General features: G+C 44.8%; 1 protein-coding gene across 4 annotated transcripts in view; it reads right to left on the bottom strand.

Annotated features, from left to right (window-relative positions):
- Positions 1–12,500, bottom strand: part of AGPS (alkylglycerone phosphate synthase) — a 334,856-nt gene that overhangs the window by 155,034 nt on the left and 167,322 nt on the right. For all 4 annotated transcript variants that reach the window (XM_085869957.1, XM_085869958.1, XM_085869959.1 and 1 more), the window contains exons 11-13: positions 5,444–5,571; positions 5,032–5,083; positions 4,777–4,853 (exon numbers count right to left, since the gene is read on the bottom strand). In XM_085869957.1, the coding sequence (XP_085726083.1) occupies positions 4,777–4,853; positions 5,032–5,083; positions 5,444–5,571 (257 nt within the window). The remainder of the gene's footprint in view (positions 1–4,776; positions 4,854–5,031; positions 5,084–5,443; positions 5,572–12,500) is intronic.

Genomic DNA, 12,500 nt, shown 5'->3' with positions numbered 1-12,500 from the left:
GCATACATGAGACACGGACTTGACAAGACACGACCATGCCTTTGAGGAAAGAGACTGATTGGAGAGTTTGGCATTGAGATTGTAAGATGATACTTTCTTGAGATTTGTAAGATGATTATAAAATGATGCCCAATGAGTTAAATTGCTAATTGTACAAATCAAATTGCTAATTGTTCTCTCCTTTAAGGTTGCACTCAAAAACCAAATGACAAACCCATGACCACTGGCAGGCCTATATGTAGCTGCACTGATATTGTCCTGTCTGAATAATTTGCACCATATATATGCATTTCGTAGACCAAAAAGCAAACAAAAAAATTATTTCAGGTTTTTAACTCACCCAAAATGTTTGGTGTGACTTTTTAAGTTTTTTGATGTTCATTTGGAATAAATAAAAGTTGCAATAAACAAATGTTCAAAAACAACACAGGCACAAGAGGTGATGATTGAATGGTCGTATGTAGCATCCCCTGGATGCCAAAAGTTAGTTAATACATAATGAGTTCTTAAATAGTTAATCTAAGAGGAAGTATATTAATTACGTCATACTGTATTGACAGATATTGTATGCGTGTGTGAGGATGCCATCAAAATGTAAACACCACTGAACAATGTTCTAAATGTAAAAGTGCTCAAAAAAATTCCTGATCTATTTACTTCAACTGTATTTTGCTTTATTAACCTTTTATATCCTTGACAAAATATAAAGGACAGGAAAACTTGTCGAGGAACGAAAACAAATCAATCGTAAAAACTTTGCAATTAGCAAACAAGAAGCACCCCACATGGTGATATATGGTCATCTTATTTCAGGTCAGGTCAGGTATGGCAGCATGCAGCGTGTCGCTGCGTCAAATTTCTGCCGGTACTCCAGGGGCCTCCGTCTGGCCATCTCCCAGGCAGATGCCTGGCCCATCCCCATCTCCTTGAGATGCGAATCAACCTGCTGCAACCACGAGGCACATGGTCGGCCCATTGGCCTCCTCCACTCACGAGGCTCTCTCGCTGAGAGAATCTGGTGAGCAGGATCAACGTCAGGAAAACAAGCCACATGTCCATACAGCCGCAATGATACTCATGGACTATGCAGGTAACAAATCTCATTTGAGTCTCTTTCAGCAACTGCTCTTGGACACAAAGTCAGACCAGCAATAGCCAAGGATTCTGTGAAAAGAACTGGTCCCAAAGGAATTAATTCTCCATCTCAGATCCCTGGTTAGAGTCCATGTCTCACATCCATAGAGCAAGACTGGAAGCACCAAGGACCTGAAGACTCGGACTTTCGTCCTCCTGCACAGGTACCGGCGGCAGACAGCGCCACACCCATGATCCAGTGAATCCATGACTCCACAGGCCCGACCCAAAAGTCTATTGACCTCTGGCTCACAGCCAGCAGAGACATGAATATCACTACCAAGGTTAATGAATCTCTCCATGACCTCAACATCCTCACGACAAGCAGGTACAGACAGGATAGCAGCATCCAAGATGTCATTGAAAGCCTGGATCTTAGTTTTGAGCAAGGAAACCCATAATGCCAGTGGCTCCGACTCCTCATTCAGCACCTCAAGGGCCCTCAAAAGGATATCCAGAGTCTCCGTAAAGATGACTGCATCATCTGCGAAATTAAGGTCAGAGATCTTGACATGCCCAAACGATGTATCACACCTTGATCTCTCCGACATCCTCCCCAGAATCCAGTTCATACAAGCGCTGAAAAGTGTGGGTGCCAGCACACACCCCTGACAAACTCCAATTACAACTGGAAATAAGTCGGAGATGATACCACCACATCTCACAGCACTCTCATTACCATAGTAGAGTTCAGATATCAGATTGATCCGTTTTGGTGCACCCCATGAAGGCCAAGAATCCTCCAGAGAACATCCCGATTCACTGAATCGAACGCTTTGCAGAGATCAACATAGGCTACAAGCAGCCCCTGCCGAAACTCTCGTCTGCGTTCGGTGAGGAAACGAAGAGCAAGGATACGGTCAATCGTTGACCTCTTTGGTGTAAAGCCTGACTGCTCTGGACGCTGGTGCTCAAGCAGAAGGTGGCGAACCCTATCAAGAATTATCTGAGCAAAGACCTTGCTCAGTAGTTGTTGCAGTACTGACAATCACCCTTTCCTTTCCAGAGAGGAACAACAAGGCCCCACTTCCAGTCAGTTGGGATGATGCCTGTGTTCCAGACAGAGCACAGAATTGCATGCGACAACATGAGTACAGCATTTCCACCAACCTTGACAAGTTCAGCATGGATGCCACAAATCCCAGGAGCTTTACCCCATTTTAACCGGTTCACCACAACCTGTGATTCCACAAACGAAGGTAGATTACAGTTGATTGCAGGGTCAGCAATAGGGATAGTAACACCCCAGACATCCAACTCAATAGTTGGTGGATCAGCCTGGTACAGCCGCTCAAAGTAATCGGCCCAGCTGGCCTTCACTTTGGACTCCTCTGTGAAGAGTCCACCAACCTCCACTCAAACTGCAGAACACCAAGCGACAGGCTTGGAATAAGGCAATGCGCGAATTCTCCTGTAAGCAAGATGAGAGTCACTTGACCACAGGTAATGCTCTACCCCCTCACAGATTCCTCACACATTGGCCTCCTTGTCCACCCTCAGCACACATACAGATTTACGCCTCAACTCCTTGTAAAGCTCGGCTCTGCCATTAAACTTGGCCCTGTGACTTTGGTCAATGGTATCCAGTGTCCCTTGAGAGACAAAATTCTTCTTCGCCCTCTGGTGAGTTCCAAGACATCTACCGCCAACATCAAGGATGGTGGTCTTGAAGGCACTCCACAACTCTTCAAGATTACTCAAAGCACTCAGACCCCCCCCCCCCAAATCCCCACTCAGTCTGTCCACAAACTCCTCAGCTGCCCTCTGATCCTTGAGCTTGCCAACATACAGCCGGGGCTGGAATTATACCATTATCCCGGATTTAAGCTGAAACTTCCGAGTTGCTCTGACAAGCCTGTGGTCGGTATTGAGGAACTGAGCACCCTGGCAGACCCTGCAGTTCTGGATCATCCTCCAGCGACAATCAAAGAGCACGTAGTCAATCTCCCTTGCAACACCACCAGTGTTGGAATACCAAATTCAACGATTAGCCTGTGGGCGCTGAAAGCATGAACCAGCCACCCTAACTCAGTCCATGACTTCTTGCAAAGTCGAGGAACTTAGTGTTATTCTGGTTCACAGTTCCAGACCCATGGGGACCAACACATGTCTCAAAAACATCCCGATCAGTTCCATTCGATACATTGAAATCCCCCAAAATGAGAAGAGTATCTCACCTGGAGCACTGATAAACCACAGACTCGAGCTTGGCATAGAATGCGTCCATCACGGTGAGATCACTCGCCTCAGTCGGAGCACATTCCGAGACTTGAGAAACGACACCCAATGAGTGAGTGACTTATTCTTAGTCTCGTAATATGCTCATTGACCAGTTACCTCCATTACCCTTGGAATCAGCTTATTGGACACAGCTACAGCAACTCCTTCAGCATGGTAACCATCAGTGTGACCAGACCAATAGTAGGTGTAACCACCCGCCATTATCTCAAAGCAATCTGGTCTCCGAACCTCAGAGAGTGCTGCAATACCGATGTTCAAACGTTTGAGCTCAAATGATAACAGAGACAGGTGATCATCTCCTTTTCGGGATGGGACATTCCAGGCACCCACCCGAAGAGACTGCCGTCTGGTGAATGACACCTCAGCAGCACCCCGAAACACACTGCCACAATCTAACCCGGGAAGGTTACCCCGTGGTTTTCCTCCTATCATCAAAGAGTGCGGGTCCCGAATGATTTTCCCCAATCCCGTCATCGGTTGAGTTGCCCAGCGAAGGGCAGCTGCACAGGAGGTACTCCCACATAGTGAGTTTTCAATTGTCTTTCCAGTTTTCTTATGTTTTGTGGAGTGGAGGGTTTTCCGGTGGCTGGAGTGAAAATCCTGCCACAAACCTCCTAATAAGTAGTAACCCAACTGCAGGAGGACATCCGCAGACACAGTTAGGCACTAGATATGGATGGCCGTTGGCTCACAAGGAGCTCCTCCGCCTTTTGACAGGTTTTGTTATTGATCCTGCTGGGTGTCCATATCATACACCCTCCTCACCAGGAAACCTGGTGGGGTAGACGGGTTAGTCGCCAACAACCCGACCATGAAACAGGTTAGTACAGGTTTACATGGTATCTGTAACAAGTCACAGATCTGATCTGGCTTGACTTGACATCTTATTTGCATTCCTTTTATGTCTGATTTGCAAATCATGGAAAACAAGAAGATGAAAATATAATTTTTGACAAAGAAGTAGCAATCTCCACAAACACAATCATTTAAAGGAACAGGAAATAACTTGACCAAATAACTTTTCCCAATGTTCTTATGAGGTAGACCTTCACCATATCTGGCATGCTTATGACAATGCTATAAAAACCATAGACATCTGAAAATAAACTCCCAAATTTATCCTATTTCTTCCATAAAAAGACATGACATCTCTCTTTAGGTAGTTCAAGGTTAGGTCTGTATTTCACAGTTCTGTTGAGTCAATGCTACGGTTCACCGATATAGGCTAATTCACAATGTTCAATTTTAACACTCACTTTCCTCTTTACATTAGCAAATGCAGTGATCAAATATTTTTTTTCCCACCAAAGCAGCCAAGTGATGTTCGACAGCAATTATTTTTGATTGCTACTTAAACTGAAGGGAAGACAGGCAATGACATCAAATATTCACCCAGCCCACCTTTGTGATATACAATTTCTTGAGGCCATCAAGGAAAGATGTGAAGATGGAGGAAACTTGAGGCTTCAGAGCATGGCCTAAAGGCACAGAAAACAAAACAAAAGGTACATTATTTTTTTTTTTTTGAAGGTTCTCCAAAAGAAGATGCGTTTCATGTTGCATTTCTATTTACTAAACTTCAACGACAACAAAAAAATAAAAATAAAAATCCAAATTTCAATCATTCTATGAGATCAATTCAGGATGAGAACTTACCAAATTGAAATTGAGCATTGTCCATGAGTCTAACTGAGGCAGGAGCACAGCGCTGGGAATGAAATGGGTAGGGGTGGGGGGCAGGGAGGGTTAAGATAGATGGGCACTTCAGTAAAAAAATACAGAAACGGCCACAATTTTTGTTGATAAAAAATGTTTGACTCTTCATTGGTTATTTTAATTGTTAAGAAATTATACCAACACTCATGCAAGAGGCATTTTGCATAAGGAGAAGCATCTATTTATATTACATACACAAATGTCAGAACCTCTTTTGGCACCTTTCCTTACCCTTATTTCCATCTCCTAAACTCCCACCCCTTTTCTCTCCTACTCTCCCTAACCTCTCCAACATTGCATTTATTATCTCAGATGGTAGTGCAAGGGCTGCAAGCTAATTTTAAAGCCTTACCTGACGAGCCATTTCGCGGAGGCAAGCGACACCCTGCGCAAAGTTAGGAAAGACCACGGAGCCGTATTTCTGGCACTCTGGCAAAGGTCTGATCTTGAGAGTCACCTCAGTGATGACACCCAATGTACCTGAAAATGGAACAAAATGCAATGTTAGATAAGCTTGCCAGCACTTACTTTTACCATGAAACAAGGAAAGCAAAAGCAAAAGTGAGGACGTAAAAGCAGAGAAAAACATAAAACGAAAGAAAATGTCACAGCAAAGAAAAACATAAAACTAAAGCTTTAAAACTAAAGGAAAATGTAAAACTAAAGCTTTAAAACTAAAAGAAAACGTAAAACTAAAGGAAACTATCCTTTTCCATTGGTTTTACATTATAATGTAAAACTCAGAGACTAAAGGAAGATGTAAAACGAAAGGAAAACATAAAACCAAAGAAGAATAGAACGAAGTCAATGGCACGACGTCGCAAGTCCCCACACTTCCCACCAAAAGCAGAGTTGAAAGATGGCAAAAAGTTCCACCAGGATTGACCCAATATCAAATCTTGAGTTCAAATTTTTCCCGTGTTTACCACTGCAGCATTGTCAGCTCCCCCCCCCCCCCACCGCCCCACCGCGGCATGAACCGGAGGTCAAATACAACAAAATAAACAAATAAATAAAACTACATATTTCATGTGTCCCCCTAAGTTCATTGCACATACAAAATTTCACTAAAAAAGTTTATAAAATGTGCCTGTAATTATACTTTTTGTTTGATCTTTTCACCTTGCTCCAGAGGGCAGTGCCAAAAAATATATTGTTCTTGCACATTCTTGCCATGTGGTGATCATAACTACCAAGTATGGTGAATTACTGCACAACCGTTTCGGAGATAGCATGATGGGCAGACAGACAGACGGACAGACGGACAGACGGGCAGACAGACAGACAGAGAGACAGACAGACAGACACAGGATTACAATATCCCCCATTTTATTTTTTATCCACATTTTTTGTTTTTTCTGAAGCAGCAATTCTCCACACTGAGTGTCCCCCAGCTTCTGGAGGGCAATACAAACACGGTAGCCAGTCTCAGCCTTCCGCTTCATGAAATCCATAAATACAGCCAACCCAACTGTTGAATCGAGCACTCAAGACCTGTGGTTCTCAGCAGAACTTGTTTAACAGTCAAGACGACAGGGTTAAAATGGAGAAAGTTTCACTCTTACTTGGATTCACCTTCCAATTCAGACTCCTCAATAAAGAGAAACAAAGGCCTGGAAAAAAAATTGAATGTTGCTCCAAAGTCCCCAGAATGTAGATATCTAATCAAGCTGCAATGGTTGTAAAATTTCTCCAGGAATGACACAACCTTTAGATGAATGGTGAAAGCAAATATGGATGTGTCTAGGGGATCCTGGTGTACCCCGATGCTGAAGGGACCACAGTGACAATGGCCTTCCCTTAAAATCAATTATTTGGAGGAGCTTGCCTTAGGAGATTTAATTGAATGTGCTTCCAATGTGTTTTGAACAACAACAAATATATATATATTGTTGTGGTTACCAAATTCGCAAACCACCATTCAGGTCCCTTAGGTGAGATATCTCGGTAAGTATATGTGTAGTTAGGCCCAAACCCGTTGTCTAGTGGGAATAAATGTCATTCATGCGTGCTGCGACTCTTCAGGATAGCCGTTTTTCTTTTACCATCTTTATTTTGGACCAACCGCCATTGTTACCACCACCAACCACAACATCAACCACCCACCGCGGCGCCGCTTCACGTCACACCCCGCAACCGTCGCATCGCCACCGTTCCTGCGCCGCTTGTGGGTACCGGTGTTGGACTCGTGCAGGGCGCGCGCCGAACAGCGTGTACAAAACCACGGATTTTCCACTTCAAAAACGGATCAAAAACGACACACGCCCACTTTTGTTCCATCCAATCGGTGAGCGAGGGGCGATTTGGCCCCGCCTCCAGGGCGTTGGAAGGCGATCGCTATATGCAAATTTATGGATCAAAAAGCATTCACGCCCACTTTTTCTCGGGCCAATGGGGAGCGAGGTGAAAGGTCGAAGGGAGGGGGTCAAAGATGAGAGAGCGAAGCCACGGGGCTTATATAAGCGACCGCGTTCGTCAGTCAAGTGGATGGAGAGTTAAGACTTCGCGGGCGGTGGAGTTGGGAAGAAGAAGCAAGAAGGAGTTGGTCGTCGTCGTGTGCGTTGGAGTCGGAGCGGAGGGGACGGAGCTGTGGAGAGGCGGCGAGGGCAGACGAGGGGTGCTCGCGTCGTGCAGGGAGCTGCACACCAGGGAGGCCGACGGCGCGACCTGGCCGAGGTGGAGACGCTCGTCGCGGGACTCGAGGCAGAGTGGAAATCCTCTATACCCCGAGCATCAGCAACCCCCTCCTGTTTCCCCCCCGCGCTGAGATAGTGCGACCAAGGGGGCCCCTTTCCCACCCCCTACCAGACACTGCCCGCGAGGCCCGCGGAGTTGAGGCACCATCGCCGCTCCGCGTCTCATCACCAGACGGGTAGGCCCGACCCGGTCTCGGCCTCAGGCCCGCCTCATCCTTGAGGGTTCTCTTTTCTTTTCCTTTGCTTTGAGTGTGTGTGTTGTCGGCGCCGTCTGTGAAGTAAAATTGTATAAGTGTTGCCGTGTGCTCGCGTAATCGGTATTAGATCTGCATTGTCGCATTTGCTTTTTGTGTAAAAATTGCATTGTGTTTCTTTTCTTTCTATGTGCTTTTGGTGGAATTGCATTGTGTTTCTCTTCTTTTCTATGTGCTTTTGGTGGAATTGAATATGTGTGCTTTCCGTTCATCGCGAATAAATGTGCTTTGTGTTGAACTGTTTCCCGCTTCGCTTCGTCATTTCCTTCATTGAATCCTCATCTTGCTTCACGTAAAGGGTTGGTAGTGGGCTGAATACGCCCGATAATTAATCGAACCGTCGAGGTCGACGAATAACACCGCTCGGTTATCCCGATAGTATGGAACGGGTCGCTTAAGTGGCCCGTGTCCGAAGTCGACCTGCGGCGAGGTGCGACCGCCCGGTCTACCCTCCGTGTGGGTACTTAGGTAGGTCGAATTTGGCGAGCAACCCTATCCCACGCGGGGGCTGATTGGCTCGATCGCGGTGAGACCGAAAGGTCCACCCGTGACTGGTTCCCAGCGTTAGTCCGAGAGGGTCACGACTGGATTGTCCGTCCGGTGGGCGACGTGCCGCGATTCGAGTTACGTGGCCGTCAGCACGCCGGCGGGCGCGAATCCGTAACAATATATATATATATATATATATATATATATATATATATATATATATATATATATATATATATACTTCATGAACAGCATTCCAAGAACCTTGAAAGCAGTGCCTGAGGAGAGACGTCCTTCAGCTAAACTGAGTAGACCGTACGGTACAGAAAGTTAGTTTTGGTGAGCTACTTTCTGAGTGACTATAAATGTTCAAACCTCCAAGCTCAAAACCACCAACCATTCCCTGCAGCTGAGCCAAGCTTTGCATCTGTAAAAGGCAGAAACTACTGTATCTTGTCTGAGGAGGATGAATCAAGGCATGGCAGGGATTGTGGAGAGATCATTATGACATCATACCGGCGGTTCGGCTCACAGAGGATCCTCAGTCTCCTATATTTCAATGGCAAGCACTTCCCATGTAAGGCATGTGGGCCTGTCAATCTTCCATGCCCGATAAGCTTCAAGGTGGTCTTTTGACCAAAATGGTTGGTCCTTAATTTGATCTAGGTGGGCTGACGTGTTCATGCAAAAGTTCCAACCAGAAATAATCCATGAAATCAGCATAGCTCTGTTTTAACAACAGGGAGACCTGAACATCCCAAATATCCTTTAGGGGGATGGTCACAGAAGCATATGAAGCAGAAAATGGAGCTTTTGGGCAGACTCATTGCTGGGTGATCATTAATAGCACTGAGGGGCAAACACAACTAAACAATCAACTATGGCTGAAGTAATTTAATTGGCTGAGCACATAAAAGCAACCCAGAATGGAATTCACAACAAAATTAGTGACTTGGTGATATGCATTCTCCAGAGCTACCACAAAGACTGATTTCGGCAGCTGGGAGGAAACATCAGGGTCGGTAACAACATTCGAGAGAACGTTATCGGGGTGGGCTTGTGCATGAATGTGGACAGGCTACGAGTGTTGGCGTGGAAGAGTCGTGAGCGCAGGCATGGGCACGGTTGCAGATGTGCCATAGGCACCAGCCCAGATGTGGGAATGGAAGCATCGCTAGAGGCTGGCTGAAACGCGAGTGTGGACACATCGCAAGTGTTGGCCTGGCCGTAAACAGGTTGGACAGTCAGGGGTGTGGATGAAGATGCACACGAGTAGGATATATGCATGAGTGGATCAGACACTGGGCCTGGTGGATGTTCTTCCACTATGTCAATCAAGAATTGACCAGGCACTGGAGGGTTGGCAATTCAATGGACTGCAAACAGCCTCAAGAGTGATGTAGGCCATGCAACAAGCTGTGAAATACCAAGTGCTCGTGAAACAAGGCACATAGCACAATGTTGGTGAGAGAAAATGAACTCTATGTTTAATCATCTTACCCAAAGCTGTGCTTAAAAAACATCCCCACTGTGAAGAACCAATGGAAAAGATTTTGTAAAAAATATTCATCATTTAAACATAAAATCAGAAGACCATTAAAAAAACATTGGTCAAAAATGCGACCTCCTCTCCCCCCTCCCCCGACCCCACCCCCACCCCTACAAGCAAAGGGGAGTAATGGACCCATAAACCCTGCCATCTACCATCAATTAATACAGCTCGGCTGAGTGAAACACAGATTGCAACAAGTCAACTGGGTTACCACTTTGTTTCACAACCCAAATAATTATGATGGTGGATAGTGGAGAACTGAGACAATTGCAGGAAGATTTGGGTGAAGTGTCACTGAATTTTGGCTTGGAATAGAGTCCAACAATATCTATACAAGCCTCCGAGGACCTCTGAAGGAGAATATGACCATAATTACATTGAAAATGATGAACAATCGAGTCAATCGGAGCCTAAATAAACAAATTAAATCCATTCCACTCAGTCTTTATCATTACAAGTACATCAATGTAATGCTGACAATAAAACAAAACAAGAAGTGCCTTCAGAAAGTATTCACACCCCTCAACTTTTGTCACCGCTTGTTGATACAGCCTGAATTTAAAATGGATTAAATTTAAATTTTTTGTCACCGATCCACACAAAATACCCCATAACGATAAAATGAAAACATGTTTTTAGAATTTTTTTACAAATCAATTAAAAATGAAAAGGTGAAATGTCTTGCGTCAATAAGTATTCAACCCCTTTGCTGCGACACTCCAAATTAAGCTGAGGTGCATCCAATTTACTTTGATCATCCTTCAGGTGTCTCTGCAACTTGATGAGAGGCCACCTGTGGCCAATTCAATTCATTGAACATGATTTAGAAAGAAACACACCTTTCTATGTAAGGTCCTACAGTTGAGAGTGCATGTCAAGTAGAAACTCCACCATGAAATCCAAGGAACTGCCAATATAACTCCGAGATAGAATTGTGAGGAGGCATCGATCTGGAGAAGGGTATAAAACAATTTCTAATGTTGAAAGTCCCCAAGAGCATAGTGAGCTCCATCAATAGGAAATGGAAAGAATATGGAACCACCGAGGCTCTTCCTACAGCTGGCCATCTGACGAAACTGAGCAAGATAGACCTTGGTCGGAGAGGTGACCAATAGCCCAATGACCACTCTGACAGAACCACAGAGTTCCTTGGCTGAGATGGGAGAACCTGCCGGAAGGACGACAGTCTCTGCAGCAGCAGTTCACAAATCTAGGCGTTATAGGCGAGTGGCCAGATGGATGCTCCTGCTGATAAAAAGGCACTTGACAACACGCCTTGAGTTTCCAAAAAGGCATGTGAAAGTCTGACAGCATGAGGCCAAAAATTCTGTGGTCTGATGAGATGAAAAATGAACTACTTGGCCTGAATGCAAAGCGCTATGTCTGGCGGAAACAGAGCACATCTCATCACCCATGTAACACCATCTCTACTGTGAATAATGGTGGCGGCAGCATCATGCTATGGGAATGTTTTTCAGTGGCAGGGACTGGGAGAGTTGTAAGGATAGAGGGAACAATGAATGGAGCCAAATACAGGCAAAACCTTGTGGAGAACCTGCTTCGGAGTGCAAAAGACCTGAGACTGCAGCGAAGATTAACATTCCAACAGGACAATGACCCCAAGCATACAGCCAAAGTAACACTGGCATGACATCAGACCAAGAATGTGAAAGTCATTGAGTGGCCCAGTCAAAGCCCAAACTCGAATCCCATTGAGAATCTGTGGAAAGACTTGAAGATTGCTGTTCATTGACACTCCCCATTCAACTTGACAGAGCTTGAGCAAATCTGCAAGAAAGAATGGGCAAAAATCCCCAAATCCAGATGTATAAAGCTGAAACAGACATACCCAAGAAGACTCAAAGCTGTAATCTTTGCCAAAGGCGCTTCAACATAGTATTGACTCGGGGGGCGGGGGGGGGGGGTGGGGTTGAATACTTATTGATGTAAGACATTTCACCTTTTCATTTTCAATTAATTTAAAAGAATTTCGAAAAACATGTTTTCACTTTGTCATTATGGGGTATCTTGTGTAGATCGGTGGCAAAATTTTTTGAACTTAATCCATTTTAAATTCAGGCTGTAACACAACAAAATGTGACAAAAGTCAATGGTTAAGGAGTGTTAATACTTTCTGAAGGCACTGTAAACAGTTTAAGTTAAAGTCTGAGTTTCAGTTATTAATATCTGAGGGACTACGAACAATTATTTGATAGTTATTCCTAAAAATTTGGTGATCAGATCCATTCCGTTTATAGTTCTGGCTCTCCTTCTCCCCTACCCTCATATTCCTTGAATAAATCATTCTAAATACAAGAAGCATTTTCCTGCATTTCACTTCCCGCATGTGAGAAAGACCAGCAGTTCAGCCAAATATCAAATTGTAACAGAGGCTTCCACTATTAAAGTGTGGATGGG

The sequence above is a fragment of the Eptatretus burgeri genome, chromosome 2 (genome assembly GCF_056783735.1).
Source record: "Eptatretus burgeri isolate ZD-2024b chromosome 2, Ebu_testis_v1, whole genome shotgun sequence".
Lineage (NCBI taxonomy): Eukaryota > Metazoa > Chordata > Myxini > Myxiniformes > Myxinidae > Eptatretus > Eptatretus burgeri.
This window is presented reverse-complemented; position numbering and strand designations above follow the sequence as displayed.